The sequence below is a fragment of the Pinus tabuliformis genome, chromosome 3_1 (genome assembly GCF_031772625.1).
Source record: "Pinus tabuliformis cultivar Carrire ecotype Pingquan chromosome 3_1, CPIR1, whole genome shotgun sequence".
NCBI classification, from domain to species: Eukaryota; Viridiplantae; Streptophyta; class Pinopsida; order Pinales; family Pinaceae; genus Pinus; species Pinus tabuliformis.
In genome coordinates this window covers 142,585,103-142,606,015 of record NC_142301.1, presented here as the reverse complement: position 1 = coordinate 142,606,015, position 20,913 = coordinate 142,585,103, and the positions used below count along the sequence as shown (strand labels likewise).

At 36.4% G+C, this 20,913-nt stretch overlaps 1 protein-coding gene across 1 annotated transcript; it reads left to right on the top strand.

Moving 5' to 3' along the window:
- Positions 1–9,111: 9,111 nt before the first annotated feature.
- On the top strand, positions 9,112–9,763 carry LOC149186204 (histone H4-like). The gene has a single exon (XM_089412587.1). It carries the CDS (start codon positions 9,186–9,188, stop codon positions 9,495–9,497), a length of 312 nt encoding a protein of 103 aa, XP_089268713.1. The 5' UTR covers positions 9,112–9,185; the 3' UTR covers positions 9,498–9,763.
- The last annotated feature ends 11,150 nt before the right edge of the window (positions 9,764–20,913 follow it).

Genomic DNA, 20,913 nt, shown 5'->3' with positions numbered 1-20,913 from the left:
ATAATAGAAATGGCGCACAACAATGCTTCCACATCCTCATCCTTTCTTGAGAGTGCATCTGCCACCACATTTTGCTTCCCTTTTTTGTAGATGATTTCAAAGTCATAACCCAACATCTTTGTGACCCACTTTTGTTGCTCTTCAGAGGATAATCTTTGTTCTAAAAAGTATTTAAGGCTATCATGATCCGTTTTTACCTTGAAGTGTCTTCCCATTAGGTAGGGTCGCCATTTCTTAAGTGCATGGAGTATTGCCAACATTTCCTTCTCATAAATAGCTTTGCTTAAAAACTTTCCCTTGATTGGACGACTTTCAAAAGCAATGGGTCTTTCATCTTGCATTAGAACAACACCAATTCCATTTCCTGAAGCATCACATTCCACAATAAAGGTTTTTGTGAAGTCCGGTGTAGCTAAGACCGGTGCTTGGCACATTGCCTCTTTAAGATGTTCAAAGGCCTTTGTTGCTTCCGGAGTCCATGAAAATGCATCTTTCTTCAATAATGTTGTTAGAGGTGCTGCTATTCTCCCATAATTCTTAACAAACTTGCGATAATACCCTGTCAACCCAAGAAATCCTCGCAGATGCTTTATGGATGTGGGGATTTTCCATTCCTTAATGGCTTTAATTTTGCTAGGGTCTACCTTAACTCCTTCATGAGATACAATATGACCCAAATATTCCACCTCCTGGACTCCAAAGAAACATTTGGATCTTTTTGCATATAATTGTTTCTCCTCCAATAGTTGTAGCACCCTGTCAACATGTTCAACATGATCCTTCCAAGACTTGCTGTAGATTAGTATATCATCAAAAAATACTAACACAAATTTTCTAAGGAATGGTTTGAAAATTGAATTCATCAAACCTTGAAATGTTGAAGGTGCATTGGTAAGGCCAAAAGGCATGACCAAAAATTCATAATGACCCTCATGAGTTCTAAATGCCGTTTTCGGAATGTCTTCAATCTTCATTCTGATTTGATGATATCCTGAACGAAGATCCAACTTGGTGAAGTAAATTGATCCATGCAATTCATCAATGACAGGAATGGGGAACTTATCTTTAATAGTGAGCTTGTTGAGCTCCCTATAATCCGGACACATGCGCCATGATCCATCCTTCTTGTGCACCAATACTACTGGAGCAGAGAAAGAACTTTGACTCGGTTGAATTATACCAGCCTCTAGCATTTCTGCAACCATACGTTCAATTTCACTTTTTTGGACATAGGGATATCTGTACGGCCTGATGTTTGGAGGAACACTTCCTGGAATCAGATGAATAGCATGATCATGATCACGCATAGGTGGGAGACCTTTGGGAGTCTCAAATACCTTGGAATGATTGTCCAGGACTTTTTGGAGATCTGGAGAAATAGATGATTCCAATGTGGAAACATCTAGCGAACATAATTGTGCAATTACACCTCTTTGCTCCTTTTTTAGAAGCTTTGTCATACCATTAGAGCTGATTATCTTTCCTGGTTTCCCTGCAATACCCCTTAATTCAACTTCCTTTCCTTCCGTAGAAAATTTGATGAAAAGTTCTTGAAAATTAAAAGCTATTGTACCCAAGGATTGTAGCCATTGGACTCCTAGTACAACATCAGCACCTCCCATTGGAATGGAAAGCATTGGGCTAGTCAATACATATTCTCCCATGGATAGCTTGATATTATGGCACTTTCCAGAGCAATTTATTGTTCCTCCATTTGCAATCATCACTTGACACTCTGGTGCTGGATATAGGAAGCAATTCAATTCTTTTGCTACCCTACAATGAATAAAATTGTGGGTGCTTCCTGAATCAATCAACACTATTACCTTTTTCTTCTTGATTTGTCCTTCTATCTTGATGGTTTGAGGAGTGGTAATTCCCGCCAATGCATTACAAGATATGGTCGGATTTATTTGTTCTTCATCTAGGCTTTGTTCCTGGAGTATATCCTCTTCTTTTGACCTTTCTTGCTCCTTTTCTTCTTCCTCTTCACAATCTATGTAGAATAATTTCTTCTCAGCACACTTATGACCTTTAGTGTATTTGCTATCACAACTGTAACAAAGCCCTTTTGCTCTTTTTTCTTCCAATTGTTGTGGTGTCAACCTTATAGGTTGTGGAAGACTAGGGGCAACAACACTTCCGTCTTTATAGTTGTGAGTGGTATGCTTCCTGGTTGCCATAATTTTGCTTTCCATTTTTCTTGCTAACCTGAATGCCTTCTCTAATGAATCAGGTTCCCAAAGGCGAACATCATGTTGGATATTATCCTTTAAAGACCCTATGAACACATCAATCCTATGCTCCTCTGGAATATCTTTTACCCTTATGTTCAATTTTTGGAACTCCTCAATGTGCTCCATTATTGAACCCTTTTGTTTGAGACTTATCAATTGGCTAAAAAAAGTGTTGCTTTTTGTATCCTCATAATGTGCTATCAATTCTTCCGTAAAAATTGCCCAAGTGATAAATTGTTTACGAGAGCAAAGCCATTGATACCATACAAACTGATTTGGTTCCAAATATAAAGTTGCCATACGTACCTTTTGTGTGTTTTGCACATTATTGAGATCGAAGAATTGCTCCATCTGTAATATCCATGTGGCGGGATCCTTGCCATCAAACTTCCTCATATCGATTTTTGGAATATGGTGGGTCTTCGATCCAACATTAGAGTCTATGGAATCATGATTAACATTTCTTTTGTTCTCATCATGAGTTTCCTTTACTACCTTTTCACCATTAGTAAGTATTTCTTGTAGAAAATTTGTCAAATTTGTCTTCAAATCTGCCATGTCTGTCTTCAAATCTGTCCTCAAATCTGTCTTCAGATCATCCATCTTAGCTTCCATGCCCTTTATCTTAGATTCCACGCCATTTATCTTAGCATCTGTTAGCTTTTGTGAGCGTGACATTTGTTGCACTTGTTCTTGTAATTTTGATATATCATGTAGCATTTCTTCCTCTTCTTCATGAGTCATGCTAGAGCTTTCAGGTTCCTTACTAGGTGTTTGCATTTTCTTTCCTCGGGGCATCAGTTACCGATAATAATGCTTTACTATGCCCTTTGAATTCCTTCAAACCAAGCTTATGCAAAAATAAAAAAAAAAAACTACACACCTTTTTTACTTTGTAGAAGCCTGATATTGAATCTGATGTATCTCTGTAATTTCAAATCATCCAGTTCTAAATTGTGACCTGTAGTAGCCTTCTATGTCCTCTTTCCAATGCCACAAGTCTGATCCAAATTGGATTCTCCAAGAAAGAGTTATGCACAATCTCCCACAGTGACCTGATTATAGACTAGTTCAGTAGAGCGAACTTGTACGAAGTGCCACGTGTCACTGTTTCAACCTTTGACTCTGAAAAATATATAAAAGAAAACTAAAGTCCGTCCTCTTTCTGTACCTTCTTACGAAATTTCAATCCGATGCTCAGAGAGAAAGTTATGACGATTTTCCCCAGGTCACCTGTTTTGAATGTAATTCAGGAGTCTGCAAAAAGACCAACTTCCTCAGATCATATCTCCGAAAATATCACGCGAAAAGCTCTGAAATTCACATCCAAGGTTCAACGCGATTTCTTCTCAAATGGGTTTTTTTTGCGACTTCTGAAACGTCACAGAAAAAAGTTATAGCGAAAATTCCACGATGACCTGTTTGGAGCAGCGAAACCCTAGAATCCAAAGCTCTGATACCAAATGTTATGAAACCAGCTCAAGAAAAGATAGAAAAGATAGATCAACGCCTTAGAATTCAGCCTCTTCGAGGGGGAAACCTCCTTTACATTACATAAATGAACAATTCTTTGATGATTCAAATGACAAAACCTCCTTTCTATATATAGGAGTCTAAGGAGTCACAATATAATCCAGCCGACCTAACAATAATAATATAAAGCCACAAAAATAACAATAGAGGGATTCTATGGGCACATTAATAACAATATGGGGGCAATAGGGGCACAACAATATAAATAAGGGGTATAACTACAATAGTAATGGGGTAATCACTAGTATTATAGGGACCCAACACATTGACTCCAAATCATTCCTCTGGGAATAAGGTCTATAGTTCCTTTTCAGTACCTTAGGGTTTGGAGTCACTAGTGCCAGACTCCTTCGCTATCAATAGTGAGAATACCTCAATGTCTTCTGATTGGTAGATTCTTTCAAGTGTTCGACTTCAACACATTTATTAACACTTGTTAGATTGTACTGGTGTACCTTGACACTCATTACCATTATTTGTGAGTTGTCTCACATTTGTTAATGGTATACATCAATGATCGGTAATCAAACGATTTCTCACATGGTCGAAAATTAGCCCATTTATTCCCATGGTGTAGAAATGTACCATCTGCAGTCTGTGAAGTCCTCGGGTTCTGTCAACATCTTGGTTTAGTTGACAATTCCTTCATTTTTCTACTAGTGACACCTCTCAACTCTATATGTTGTAGACTTTCTCAGCAACATCTTATATGTTGGCACCCGAGTTTATGCAATACCACCATTCCACTTATATGACTTGGTATTTTTATGAGGATTAGTTATACAATATCATTTTCTGTGATATTGAGACATAACTTTGATGTGTTCTTTCATGGTTGTGATATGATGATCCATTGTATATTCTCCAGCTCATTTTTACACTTATGTATACATTTTGGATCTGCATTATGCTTGATCAGTGGAAATGCTTTATTACTTTTGAGCATGGGTATGCCCACCTCAGACATGAGTTTTCTTTTTGACTCCTTCCATACGTATTTGATGGGTTGGAATCTGGTGATCTCCTCCTAGGTTTACGAATGACTTCTCTTTATATTTAATATATTTTCAGCCATCATGTTCCACTATGACTTCATATAGTAGGGGGCATCTGTTATAACATCATTCAACACTCCCATAGAGCCGATGCTCTTTTACAGCCTTGGGTAGTCTCTTTACCCTTGTAGACTTGACTTTATATTAAAAAAATATATTTCAAATTCTATACGTGACTCTATCCACACAAAATCACACACATACGTGAGTCCCATAACACTATACCCGCGTATACATTTTTAAATATGAAAAAATAATATAAAATGCTATTTTTCGAGCGGGGTTTACTAGTTTTATTGAGAACCTATGTACAAGATCCCATGGCCTAACCGAACTAACCAATTTGAGGTGGTATATATACACCCCTTAGGTAGGCCTAATTCATATGACAAGAGAGATATCAACATTATACTCAATTTCCCCCATATCAAGTTTTGTTTTCCCATGCCTCATGCACTCCCAGTCTCTAGGAAACCTTGGTTTCCTTTGCATAGATGCTCAATCCCCTTATCTAGCATCTTCTTGCATTTATTAGAGAGGTTGTCTTCGTGGCTCGGGTTGGACGGATCTAGAGGAAGGCTTCATCAATTCCTTTGACCTAGACCAATGCACTCTAGGAATGGAAACTCCATAGAATATTACAAAATACCATGAGGAATTGTTGTTTAAGATGTTATAGGCTATAGAGAGAGCATCCATCTACCCATTTTTTACCTTCTTCCACCACCTCTCCTAAAGATACTTAATCAATTGCCCTTTAGTTTCCATTATTACTGCTAAGATTCTTCTACAAGACGAATGAAGGACAAATTGTCCTTCTCGGGAATCCCACGCAAAAAAGGCCATCACTTCAATGTCCTCCCACAAACAAACTAGCCTCCTCTTTAGGTGAAACTATACCATATCAAATGTAGATCACCATTTGGTGGGTGCTCTGCCACCCTGCCTTAATTTCATGGAATTCATATTACATGTCAAAATATGCCCCCCCATGCGAGCACCCATTGCGAGGAATCATATATCTGGTGTTGTTAATTACATGTCTCTCATAATTTCCTAATGTATAAGTGTACTTTAATTGAGTTATATGGCCTCCACCCAACAATAAACAAATTACTCAACTATGCCATAACCAGTAGGTTATCAAATCAACATAGATCATATTGATATATTCATTGTGATACACAAATAGTTGACATCTTGAGGCTCATTAAACTCGTGTAAGCACCATGCTTTATGCAAAAATAATACAACCAATCATTGACAATAGATTGATGATTTTGATCCTTATTTTGTGTAACACATGATTCCAATTCATTGTGTGCCAAATCAATGATCAAAACCACATCCAACTCCAACATATGCACAATTAATCACAATCCACTCCATATTTGCAAGGTCGCAAAGTGTTCAAGCTTCAATGGACTAGGTAATTAATCGATCCATGTTGTGATCATTTGAAGCACAAGATAAACATTAGAGTCCACAAAATATAGACAACATCCACACATGATTCTCATCTAGAGATTTATTGCCACAATTGTCCACTCTCAATATGCTCCCCTTGGCATTCAACATCTTTTCCATTAATGAACTCATGCAACCACACCACCATGGATCTCCACATTAGATCACTCTTACTAGAGAGTCCAAGTCAATATACTTTTGACACCATGTTTAATTTTACATGTGGGAGAGAGATAGGCACAAGCATCCCTACATAGTTCAAGGACTAGATACAACATGGAAACCCATCTTAGGAAAAACCACACAAATATGATTACTTTACTCTTTGTTGATTTTGCTAAGACCAATCAATTAAGGTGCTTTGCGAGAGGATATTTTGAGACTTTAAATATGCTTCCTTACATGGAATACAATGTACTAATATTATGTGTTATAGTAAACCATGTCCCTAAAAGTAGATGCCATAATCTTTGACCAAGTTTTGGTTAATTCCTCACACTTAGCTTTGTATATTCGTAATCCATGGTGAAAAAAAAGAGAAATTCTCAGTGAAGAGTGTAATACAAAGGTTGGTAAATACACTAGTGTGGATAGTGTTATGCAAATTCAATTGCTCTAAGCAGTTTACATAAATCCCTTCTAAATGCACAACAGTTTCATTGAAGACTAGTTTCTAAGAAAACACACACACACACACACACACATATAAACAATAACAAACACATTTTTATATTAAGAAAGGTTGCAACTAAATTGTATATCATAGAGGTATAAAAATAAATGGATATGAATATGCTCAAGTATAGAAGGGGTAAAGTATGTACACCTCTTTGGACTTTAGCAACCAAATCACTATGTGGAGTGGGGTCCCTTGTATCACAAACAAGGGGGTCTCATACACAAATTTGTTATCTACCTTTGACGTGACTTTAAAATTAGATTATTATTATTGTTGCTCTTTTGAAATCCATAGATAGGTACATTTTTTCCTAGAAAACGCTATGGTTTTTTCTCTTTCAAATCCTAAGAGTTGAGACCTTGCTTGTACACTACTTAAGAAACTTAGCTAGTATTAATTCTGTTTGACAAAACATCTGAAATGTACATAAAAGAAAGAAAAATATTAATAGTCAAGGTTTTAAATGTTGAGTCCACATGGATTGTCGGGTCTTTTGTGCCAACAACCATAGTGCTAAAACCAATGGTGGCAACTATGTTAGAGTTTGCAACACCATCATTTAGTAATGGTATTTTGGTGCCATGTAAGGCCATTGGTATTATCATGGAACTTTCTAGTAGTCCTTAAGAGGTGTAGTACAAGGAACTATCCCAAGAGTCAAAATTAGGGGAAAATGATACCTTTGGAGGGAGGTTCATAAGGATTTCTATGTGCCCAATCAAAATTGCAAAGAGGCTAAGGCAAAAGCCATTTCCATTGATATCTCTTTGAGAATAATCATGGAGGCATGTGATTTAGATTCCTAATGCCTCAAGCGAAGTAATTGGTTTCTTGTTTCCAAAGTGAAATTGTCCCTTACATTATTATTCTCCAAAATTTTCACATCAAATATATCATGACATCTTACCCATTATACTACAAAATACATCACATTACCTTGTGCCTTTATGTCTTTGCTAATTCTTTCACATTGACAAAAATCCTTAAATGATTAAACTCACAAAGGATGCAACAATACTGCAATTCTATGTTTGTTTTTTAATATCTTGTGAGTAACATGATGCAACAATAATGCAATTCTATGTTTGCTTTTTAATCTCTTGTGAGTATTAGGATGCAACAATAATGCAATTCTATGTTTGTTTTTAATCTCTTGTGAGTATTAGGATGCAACAATAATGCAATTCTATGTTTGTTTTTTAATCTCTTGTTTGTATTGATGGGACCTGAGCTCTTTGGGAGAGAGGCGTAATTATGTTTGGGTGGTGGCACTTCGATCTCACACACGACTTTGGAAGATTCAACCTAAAGTGAATAACCATCCATCCAACATCGTGAACTCAAATGTAATTAATGAACAAATAAATAACCAATATCCAATAAAGGAATAGAAAAGTTTCCCCATAACGATCCTATTATTTCACTATTTTGACCACCCTATATGATCAAAAGGTATACGATGAATTAGACAAACCATTCCGTCCACACAATCCATGGAGCACATGGGCCACATAGAACTTCTACATGGGAGTGCAAATGATGTCATATAACATTTTTTCGACAATTTAGAGCTACACACTTAACAATTATTTTTTGACCCTTTTTGTGGGACGACAGGGTGGTTAGTTCATTGGATATTTTCTCTTCTACCTAGTTTCAAATCTCACGTGACACCTTTGACTCCTTATAATAAGGCTCAATGCAGTAGGTGAGTAGGCTCCCTAGAGGGACACATTTGATTCCTTATAATAAGGCTCAATGAGTGGGCGAGTAAACTCCCCCTTATTATGCATAGAAGCTATATACTCTTAATGTGGCAATTATATACTCGTAGTGTTAAAGTGACAAAGGCTAAGTTAATGCAACAAATTACTAATTCACCCTCTCTAAACAAAACCATCTATTTTTTCAAACTTCCATTTTTCTTAAGTAATTAAACCTCCGAAATTTTGAGAGTGAATTAAATTCCACACTATGCTTCAATCCTCGTCGGTTTAATCATAGCCGTTGATAATAGGGAATCCACGATCAAAAGGAAAAGATCATTCGGCCACGGATCGAGACCTCTCAACCGTATCTCGCGGTAGAGAATCTATTTAGAAATCTATTTGCGGCATCGTACCTATAAATATTTTCTCCGCACAATCTCCAGATCATTGTCTGTCATTCGTTATCTTCGTTGTTTGTGTTGCAGAAAAGTGCTTGTGAGGAAATATGTCTGGGCGTGGAAAGGGAGGGAAGGGTTTGGGCAAAGGAGGTGCCAAGAGGCACAGGAAGGTGCTGAGGGATAACATCCAGGGCATCACCAAGCCTGCTATCAGGCGTCTTGCCAGAAGAGGAGGTGTCAAGCGTATCAGTGGGCTCATCTATGAGGAAACCAGAGGTGTCCTCAAAATCTTCTTGGAGAATGTGATTAGAGATGCGGTGACATACACAGAGCATGCGAGGAGAAAGACCGTAACAGCCATGGATGTTGTTTACTCCCTGAAGAGACAGGGCCGAACCCTTTACGGCTTCGGAGGCTGAGAAGGATGAAGTACCATTCGTTCCTCCTGTTGACAGCCATTTATTTGCTCATGGTGTCTGTTGACACCACCCTTGTCTATTCGGGAATGGTAACCTTGAAAATTATCTGTGTATTGAACGGATTGTGGATGCTCTGTTTTAGCATGGAAATAGAATTGTCGATTGTCGTTGGTAGCGGGAATGTTTGGTCTTTTGTTATTGAAAATTCTTACAATTCGCAGTCTGAAAATCGTGGTTAATGAATGAATGTTATCTGTTTGTTGTTATGATCAGTAGAGAAGGTGTTTGGTAATCATATGTTATTAGAAGCTCTTTGATTTGGAAAATATGATTGAGAAGATTGGAGGTTAATCAATAGAGCGTCTGTTAATCCCCTAAATGTAGCAATATCTCGCATGAATGTGCCGGTGTATCAAAATTTTTATGGAATATTTCAATGACTGTAATGCATTTCTTTACTCTCTCTGCGACGAATATAGGGGTCTTAGCTAAAAATTATGAATGCTAGAAGAGGATATCCATTTTTAAATCTATCTCCCCCACATTTTTCTACCACAGAAGGGTTCCTGCAAATAAATTTTTGGATGGAGGGATGCGGGTTTTATTTATTTTTAAATCTATCTCCCCCACATGTTTCTGCCGCAGAAGGGTTGATGCAAATAGTTTTTTGGATGGAGGAATAAGGGTTTGATTGGGAAACAGAGGATTAAAATGTTGTAATTGGAATTCAGATATATTGGAGTTGTTTTAATAGTTTGAGTGGGTGGGGTATAATTTGTTATTGATTGTCCCTTGAAGTTGTCCTTAATTTGTTTTTTCACTTTTTGCTATTCTGAAGGTTTCAGCCTTTGGCTACTGTGATAAAGTTTTTCTCGCTTGTAAATTTTTGGTTTTGGTCACTAAGTCATAAATAAGTGGTATATTAGTTTGGTGGGTTTTGGTTAGTAAGCTATAAATAAGTGGTATATCTAGTTTGGTTGGAGGGTGATAAATAAATGGTATATTTAGTTTGGTGGGAGGGTGTTTGTGCATATTCTTGGTTTGGTATTGTTAGGTATATTTTTGGTGTTATAGTGATAGTTGGACAAAAGTGTTTTGGCTATATTTTATTGGTATATTTTTGGAGTGACTTTATCAATAATTTTGGATTTTTTTGGTATGCTTCTACTTATTTTTTAGCCAGGAACTTGTGCAGTTCCTGGCTGGATCAAGTATTGTCTCCATCCTTGGGCTTTTGGGTTGTTTTCTTTGTGGGCTCTCTGCTTCTTTAGGTAGAATCTGGATTCTACTATTTTGATTGACTGAACTGAGGCTGTTGCATTTTTGTTTTATTCTGGTGATTGGAGTTCTTTGTATCTTGTTCCTTCCTAGGAAGTTTGTTGTTGTTGTTGTTTTTGTTTTGTTTCTTTATTACACTGATTTCTGAAGGACATTCAGTAAGATCATGCAAATATCACATACTCATGTAATTACTTTTCCACACATACTCATGTAATTACTTTTACATCTTTAATGGAAGTATTAAAGAAGTATGCTGTCTTTTTTGTTCTTGAAAGTAGTGGCAGCTGAAAGCCAAGTTAAGGTTATTTCAATAAATTTTTGATTCACCGTGGTCTCTCAAAAATAAAAGAAATGTATATGAATTGGAATATAGTAACTGCTCCAGGGATGCATGGATGAGTTCCTGGAGGAAATAATTTGGACTATTGGTTGAGATTATTTACGATTTTTCTACTACCATCTCAACTATTGTCTTGAAGTGGGTTGTGTAGCAAAGGCCTGTGCATCTCACTGTTGTGGTTTGGGGGATGATTGTTTACACATCCGAAAGTTTTAATGGTGTGGGAATTTTGTTGGATGCTGCGGAGATGTATAAAATAGGGGATGTGAAGACACGAGTACAGACTGCCCTATTGGCGACCGTTACGATATCGAGAAGTCCTCTGATTTAGTTGAGGAGAGCAATTTTTTTTGACGATACAGTCCTGTCATGGAACTCTACCCACCGCAAAATGTGCAGGAAAATTGCATTTTGCCATTTTTAAATTAGGGCCAAGAGTTGTGATCAGGGTTAAGTTGGATGTGTGTTTAGGGTGTTTTGTGGTTTTTTTTTGGGGGTTTATGAATAACTTCAAAGGTAATTGGTTGGTCATAAGCTTTTTTAATGCACTAAGTAGACAGCCCTCTATATTTTCAGTAGACCCCTTTTTTTAGGTTATTTTAAGAGATAATATGTTGTTGAGTCCCTTGCCATTTTTTTTTTATCATGCTAGGTTCTATGATCTTTGCAAATACAACTTGAACTAGCCATTTGACGAGAAAATTACCCATATACCAAAGCAATGGACTAAAATAAGTGTAAAGCTTTTAGAAGGAGCCATATAAGCAAAATTTACATTCCATAAAATTTCATGAAATATTGGGGTAAAAAGCCTTGGTCTTTTGTTTCCTTGGTTTGGGAGGCCTTTGTTCTTCTTATTCATTGAGATGATAACATGTGTAGGTTATCGACTCCCTTGAGTTGTTTGTAGTTGAATTTCTTTCATTTGAATTTTGGTAGCACTCAATTCATCCTCCATCCTATTTAGTTGTGTCCTTTGGTTGATAATTTTTTCTAAAGAAATAGTCTAAGGTGAAGGTCAATTGATTATAATGAAGATAAAGTGGAGGTGATTATAAAGAAGATTGAGATGTAGAATGCCTCATTTGAAACCTCTTTTACCCCTTACATTTTGAAGTGACTTGTATGTGGTAGGGGGAGAAGATCCAATAGGCACCTTACAAGTAAAGACCTTGTGATACTAATAAATTATAAGATTTATCTTAAGAAAGAAACCCTCTAGTGAGATTGGTGAAGAGGGTTAGAGCCATTGAATTTCTTACAATAAAATAATTTTTTGTTGAAGGATTACAAAAAATAAACCACCCAATGAGATTAAAGGGATGGGGTAGCGGTAGAGCATTAATTAGCATATAGTGCTTGTAGACTCAAATACCCATATAAACTTGAATATTGTATAACCAAACACTCATTAATCATAGATATTTGAGGGGACCCCTTATTTTTGGTTGATATTTTCTGCACATTAAGGAGGTTTTGGTAACTAGCATGCCTTGTTGAGTATTGATTTCATATGTTTGTATGGATTGTGTTGACTCAAGTTTTTCTTTATTTTTGTTTGTGTATTGATGGCTTGCAACAATGACATTCAGGGAATAGTTTGTGGGTATGGGTTGGCAGTTTTGTTAAGGGGTTTAGAAATGAGTTTTTGTTGTCATATGGTGGTCTTACATAAGTACTATGATATGTGTAAATTTTTCATCTCATTAATGGAAAATTCATTTTTTCTCCTAAAAAATAAAAAAAATAAACTAAGCTTTTCACACTTGTGAACTTATAGGGATCTTAGCCTCCCATGGTTGATTTATTCCAATGATGTGACCTCCCACAAGGCATAAATTAAACCAATTTTGTACATTCATAAGCAATGTTGGCTTGAAAGCCTCTTTCCCATGAGGAAGAGGAGTCCTACATTCATTTCTTTATTCCATTATTGCAAATTGACCTTCACCACAAGATTTAGCATGGGATAACAACATTCCCTTTATCACTTGTACTAGAGGATCAAGTGTTAACAAAGCCAGATCATACCCATAATTTGAGGATCAAGTGTTAACAAAGCCAGATCATACCCATAATTTGCATTTGTAATTTCAAATGATACAAAGAGATGTGTTGGTGAGTCTTATAATAGCATTTCATCTTCTTGTCATTTTGATATGATATGTTGTATTTAAAGAAGCCTTGATAGCTTGAATACTCGGCTACAAGAATGCAATCAAGTGGATTGAATGCTCACGACACTTTGTCATTAAGGGATGGGGAGTAATTAGAGTGTATGTTGAATAAAATTTATCCTTTGTTTTAATGTTGCACTAACAATTTGTTTGTTCATCAACTTCATCTTTGTTGTGTTTAGGGACATGGAAAATGCAATAATCTTTGAATTGGGACAATAAAATTTGAATTATTTGAAGAATGGTGAGTTCGGTGTCTTTAGGATTAATCCAAACTTTAAATGGTAATTTATTATATGGAACCAACTACACTAAGAATATGATGAACATTTAACAAGGAGGCCTAAAGGAGTCCTTGAAACAAACCATATGCCTTTGCTTGGTTGTTAGAGGTTGCTCCAAGTCTTTAGGAATACGTAAGATTTTATTTACCTACAAGGTAATAGAATACCTTGTTGGGCTTGCCACACCTATATACAAGTATAAATTTCAGGCATGTGCAAGCTTTTACATGTTAATATTTTTGCATGGTGGAACAAAGTAGTTTTGGGTTTTGTCCAATTTTAAATTGATTTAGAATGTTAAAATTTCAATTAAAATTTTGGATAAATGGGAATTGAGTGTTTGTCTTATTAAATTTCAGCAATTGAAGGGAAAAGTTTAATACCAAATTAGATGGCTATGTAAAAAGAGGTCCCATGACAAAAGTCCAAGTTCATATGATAGACTTGTGAGACATTATAAATGTAATCACTACTATGGCCTCAAGTCCATCATGCATGGTTCATTGGTTCCACTATGTTCCAATAGCTTGCTCGCTAATTTCATTAAGTTTAGCAATGACAACATCTTAATTTCACTATGTTCACAAGCATTGATTACATTCATTAGCTTTCCTATTAGGTCCAATATGTTCGCTTTGGTAATTATCACCCACTACACAAATTGAAGGCTTCAAAGGAATGCTTAATTAAATGCCTTGAATTGGTAAAAGAATATTTTTATACAAACTTGTGGTAAAAAATGTTTCTCCATACCGACACATTTATTTTTATTCTTTTCCATACCATGTTTTTTCAGCACGAAAAAAAGCAATATTTCTTTTTATAAAAACGGAGATAGTACATATAGAGAGATGGAGATATACAATTTATAGCTGAATGTCAGAATTCAGGCCAATATATGAGAAATGTTCAAAGTATGCCAGAACAACAGGATACATCAGATTGTTCATCATGATCAGCGTTAATAAAGATAAATTATGAGGAATCTATAGTCTATAATCTAGATATAGATTAAAACAAAAAGTCATCCAAAAAAGAAAAGCAAATTGATGGTCTTAGGTACATACTAGATCGCTGATCATGAGAGAAGAGAGTTATGTACCCGGCATGAGAAAATCCTGAATCTGGAAGGAATTGTTGTCCACTGTGATGCATATCGACCATATTCCATGATGAGAAAGGAGACCTTTTTTCGAAAGAGCATACGCAACTGTGTTTTTGCCCCTATCAATATGAGCAATCGAGTAGTCCTTACAGAGCCATATTGACTCAATTCTTTCTAGCCATCTTGATAAGTTGATGTTCCTTATGATATGCTTTGACCGAACATGGTCAATGATCATTTTAGAGTCTCCAAAATTTTTTAGGTCTTGTAAATTGAGAAAATCTTTTCCATACCATTTTACCTCTTTCAATATAACAAAACCAAATTTTAATATTTAAATTAAATTGTAGCACTCCCTCTCACGCCCTTGTGCTTTTTCGGGTTGTGGGAGGTGTTACTTTATAATTTACCCGAACCTCCATGGCTTGTTATGAAGATGGAGGTACAATAATCCGTTTTCTCCAAAGTTTGTAGAATTAATTTTTGATATCATCACCATATTTGGTTCATTGAGAGCTTTTTGATGATGCAAATTTTATCTCAATCTAAATCTTAGACTGAAAGTTATGGCCGTTTAAAATTTGACCAATTAAATTTTGCCATATCAATAAAGTATTGCCATGCGGCATCCCCGTGTGACCACTTTGAGTAGACCCTTGTCACCTGTGGAACCAAGGGTTTGTGGCACTTGCTACCTCAACCCAGCTTGCGGGTCTGATAGGGTGCAATCCCTCGGTGCTACATTACTCTTTTTTGTTAAATTCGGTTAAAGGGAAATCTAGGATGCATATAAGTATGCACACTTGACACACACTTAGATTCCCTAGATAGTCAGATTACTTGCAAATTGAAAATAGGCATTTGGCTCCACAAACCTTTGGCACCCCAAGCATATACGTCGGGGACCAACCCTAGATCTCCTCGGATCCTTGAATTACTCGCCCAAAATAAAAAGCCAGCTCCACCGATGCATGACCCACACTGGATATTGTTCTTGCATTGATTTATCATGAAAATTTGGACTATTCAAAATCTATACTATTTGAAATCTAGTGCACTTCGAAGGTGCATATGCAATAACTAGCTTGATGCTCGGACTATCAGATACATCCGCTAGTCTTATATGCATCTACCCCCTACGCATATCTGGATGTAGCTAGTGTTAGGAAATTGAAAGGATATCCAACCTAGATACATGGCTCATCCAAGAACCATCCAACCCCAAATATATGTGTAGAATTGCTGCCAAAGGTAAGGAAGGAAACTTCAAGGGTTTAGACTAGAATTTTCTTAAAGCAAGGAGTAAGCTAATTCATTTGGTGGTTTATCAACTCTTTTTAGAAAGCACCTCAATGGCTCAACTTACCTAATGGTTTATCAACCTTCCAACAAGCACCCAAGTGGTTTATTAACGAATTCAACAAGCTCTAAGTGGTTTATGAGCTTTCTAGTGAGCACTTGGAGGTTTATCAACTTACTTAGCAAGCAATAAAAGAATAAAATCTCCACTGATCCCTCACTGGCCAACCAACACAGGCACACAACATTGGTCCCAATGAAATCACGGGAACAATGTCCCTATTATGAAGCATTGTCTTGAGACTTTTATTCTCTTGTTGACATTGCTCTGACGCTTCATTCTTACGCTTCTTTTCACGTTCCACTTTTTCCTTAATCACCTCTTCTGCATTCTGCATACTTTATGTATCACCTTTTTCCTTTGTATTGTCATTTTGCATGTTGACTTGTTTCTAACATGTCCCACGAGAAAAGGGAACATTATGGGCCTCGTCCTCCACTGAGAAGACCCATACTCAACTTTACTCCCTGTTGTGTAGACCATTTAATTTGTTAGGGGATAGGTAGAATGCAAATAAACGAAGTTTCGTGGGCTAATCACATGACAAACAACCTCCCCTCCATAGATCTCTGAATCTGTGTCCACTCCATCTCACTCATAACTTGAATTTTCACATGATTTAAATAAACAATTTCATATAGCGTTATTTGCATGAGGGACAACAAAAATGGTTGTTAAAAGCAACATTATCATCGATATTTTATAAACAAACACCAAATACAATAGTGAATTATATATATACAACTCTTACATTACTTATGTCATGAACAAAAATGGGTAAGATACTTTCATATGGTCAACCATTTCTTAGGTGATTTCATTTGACCAAAGGTGCTCCCATTGCACCTTGACTTGTGCTATTACTCGTTTTGGAGTGTGGTATATGTCCAAGTCATAATGCATTGTGGTTCTGGTTGGAATTCTTTTTCAGATTCCACTTGTATCACATACCAATCAACAATATGATTAGCATCACATACATACTTTTTAAGTAAAGAAATGTGGAAAACATCACGTGATTTCACTATGGATGGTAAGGCCAATCTATAAGCCATTGATCGCTGTCTCCAAAATATGAAATGGTCCACGAAACCTTGGTGCCAACTTAACACAACCCTATTCTTAGTGAACTCTTTCTTGGGTTGTTGTAGAGATACACATGCTCTTCCACTCGGAATTCCTTATGCATTCTCTATTGATTTGCATAAGTTTTTTGTCTATCTTGGGTTGCCTCCAATTTCTCCCTGATATTAATTACTTCCTATTCCATTTCCGTCAGCGTATCATGTCCAAGAAACATTGTTTATTGGATCATCCCAATTGATGGGTGTCATACATTTTCTACTATATAAAGCCTCAAAAGTACTCATATTCAATGATTTTTGATATCCATTATTGTAGGCAAATTCAACTAATGGTAGCAACTCTTCCCACTTCTTTCACTGATGCATGACATACATTCTCAGCATGTCTTTTAGAGATCTATTCACTGTCTTAATTTGTCCATTTCTTTGAGGATGATACACTGTGCTAAATGCTAGTTGAGTTCCAAAACCGATAAACGATGTTTTCCATAAAATTGAAGTGAACTTGGCATCCCGATTTGAAATAATCTTCTTGGGTATGCAATGTAATCTAAATAATTTTTTCATGAAAATTGAGTTATGTCAATTGCCTTGTGGGTGTATTTGATAGTTATAAAGTGAGTTGTCTTCTCAATTTGCCCACTACCACCATTATAAAATCATGCTATTTAGATATTTTTGGCAATCCTATGATAAAATCCATGAATATGACTTTCCATTTCCACTCAAGAATGGGGATTGGATGAAATAACCTTGTTCGATGTCGACATTCCACTTTAACTTGCTGACGTTCTAGGCACTTGACAATATAATCAACAATTTCCTTTTTCATACCCAACCAATAATACATCTCTTTCATAGTTGTTATAATTTTCTGATAACCAAGATGATCTAAATAAGAGTTATTGTGAAACTCATCCATGATGAGTTTCTTCAAATCGGCCATGCAAGACACATACCATTATTTCTTGATCTTCAACATACCATCATTAGTGAGTGAGTAATTCTTGCTCATTAATCCTTTTGTCTGTTGCTGCAAGCATTTTTGCACACACTGTCAATGCACATCATGAAGCAATGCCTTATTGATTCTTGCCTTATTATTATCTTTACAAGTGCTTATGGCTGTCAAATGAGCCACTTCTAGATTTCTACTAAGTGTATTTGCTACTTCGTTTCTCTTGATGTACTTTATTTCAGACTCAAACTCACTGATCAAGGCTAGCCACCTAGGTTGTCTTACATTTAACTTGGGTTGGTCAAAGGAATATCTCAACCCTCCATGATATGACATTAAAACAAACTTTCTTCCAAGTAAGTAGTACCTCCAAATTTTTAATGCATGCATTATTGTTGCAAACTCCAAGTCATGTGTGACATAATTCCTCTCATGCTCATTTAATTTTCTCGATTCATAACAAACCACGTGTCATTCTTGCATTAGGATTCCACCAAGATCTTCCTTACAAGCATCCATGCAAACCACAAAATCTTTTTCCAGATCAACTATTCTCAATACTAGTGCATGTGTGAGGAGGTGTTTTAATTGTTTTACATTGGCAAAGCACTAAGATGTCGATTGGAATTTAACTCCTTTCCTCTACAAGGTTGTGTCAATTGGATACCCAATCTTTGAAAAATTCTAAATGAGCATCCAGTGATATTTGGCCAATCCCATGAAAGGTGTCACTTCAACAACATTATGAGGAGTAGGCCACTTTAGAATGGCCTTGATATATTTAGGACCCATTGACACTCTTTCCTTGGAAACATGTCTGAAGCACTGAACTTGTGATTGGAGTCAATGCACAATTGCAGTGTACCATCCTTTTTCATTACAATAACTCTAGGGCTTCTTAGGGCAACACATTGGGCCTAATATATCCCTTGTCCAACATTTCCTTCCACTGTAATTTTAGCGCCAGTGTACTCATGCAGTGTGGGGCTTTCGAAATTGATGTTGATCTTAGTAGCAGTTTGATAGAAAAATCAATTTATCTTTTGGATGGTAATCTTGGAATTTCCTCTGGAAATACATCATTTAATTGTATTAACACTAGGTGCTCGTCCATTTTGTCTCCGTTAGCTTCCAATTCGCTGGTCACTTGCACCGCATATGGGTCACATCCTTTCCAGTTTCATCTTTACATTTGCAATGTTAATATTTATCTGACAGTCATAGGATTTCTTATCCCTTGCGACATCACTATCTCTCCTTCATTGCCGAGACTTTCTAGTGACTTGCTATAGCAATTGATTTTTGTCTTGTGTTTTACTAGGCAGTCCATGCTGACTAGCACATTGTATGAACCCAACAATAATAAATTCAAATCCGCTGATTTGGGTTGTCGTGTATTGTTATTGGACATGATTTCACCACATTTCCAACTCATCTTTTGGTTCCTATGACTAATTGAACCAACAATGAATTTTTATGGGCTTCTTATGCAGCACAAGATTTTATGTGACCTTTAGATTTACGTAGCTAAAATTAGAACCCGATTCAATCAAAATCGAAATAGAGTGGTTAGACCATACCTTCCATTTTGATAAATGAAGTTTGATGGTTTGCCTTCTAGTTGTCCAACAAGATAGATTTGTCGCACGTTCTAAGCCACATCATTCATCGTCTCTGTGTCTTGCACATTTTATAGCCTTGGGCCAATATATTGTTGTTAAGGACAATTTTTTGATGTGGTTTTCTCCATAAGTCCAACACTGTATGAGATTGCTTCTGAACTCCTCAACTTCCTCTCTCGCTGCTTTAGAGCACTTATATCTACTGACAATAGTATATTTTTAATGAAGCTCTCCCTTGACAGAAGTGGTGAACTTCACATTCTTTCCTCCTGGTTGATGTCCTGAAGTTTTATACCCTTTTCCTCGAAAGTGAGCCGGCTTTCAACTCAGAACTTAGTTTTACGCTTAAACTGTTCCTAACAGTACTTCACCTTTCGGATGGTGTGATCCAATGTTTTTATCTTATCATACTTAATTTTGTCTTTGTAAGCTTATGGTAACCCACTGAGACACCTTTGAATCTTTACTTTCTTATCCTTGATATACAATACATACCTTAGTAACTCCAAGAATCTATTAGCGTACTCATCTGCTGTAAGTTGCATCAATTTATGCTCATGAAAATCTTTAACCTTTATGTCATAAAATATTTCAGATAAGTAGTTATCAGAAATATCTCTCAAATCTTCTCCAAGACAACTCTCTCTCTAATGCCCTTGACATTTCTCAAGTCTTCCCACTATATATCAACCTCTCCTTTCAAATTGAAAATGACAACTCTATGTAAAAATTATGGTGTAGAATTGTATCTGCGCATGAAATTTTATTCGAAATCATAAGACACAATCTTACTCTACTGCTTCGTGGAATTCAATTCACAATTTAGAACATCGATCACAAACATGCAATGAGAAATAACACACATGCACACAATATTTTTCCAGGGGAAAACAATCTGCTAAAAACCCTTTTGACTGCTTGCATTAATCTGACGAATAAAGATGTATTACAATTGCTTGTTCAATTTAAGCTCAACCTGCTAGTGAATAATGTATCTCTATGGTCACTGAGAAGCTCTAACCTAGAATTAGTCAAAATTTTTCTCTCTTTGAGCCCCTATTTCCTTGCACAATTCCTGAGGAAATTAGGTCCCTATTATTTAGGAATTTCCTCCAAAATGCTTGCGCAATTCACAAGGTTGTCATCTGATTGCATTCCACATCTTTACACTCAAGACTAGTCTACAATTGATGTTACATTGCCT

Excerpts from the sequence above, each read along its gene's own strand:
- LOC149186204 (XM_089412587.1), top strand. The coding sequence starts at position 9,186 with ATGTCTGGGCGTGGAAAGGGAGGGAAGGGTTTGGGCAAAGGAGGTGCC.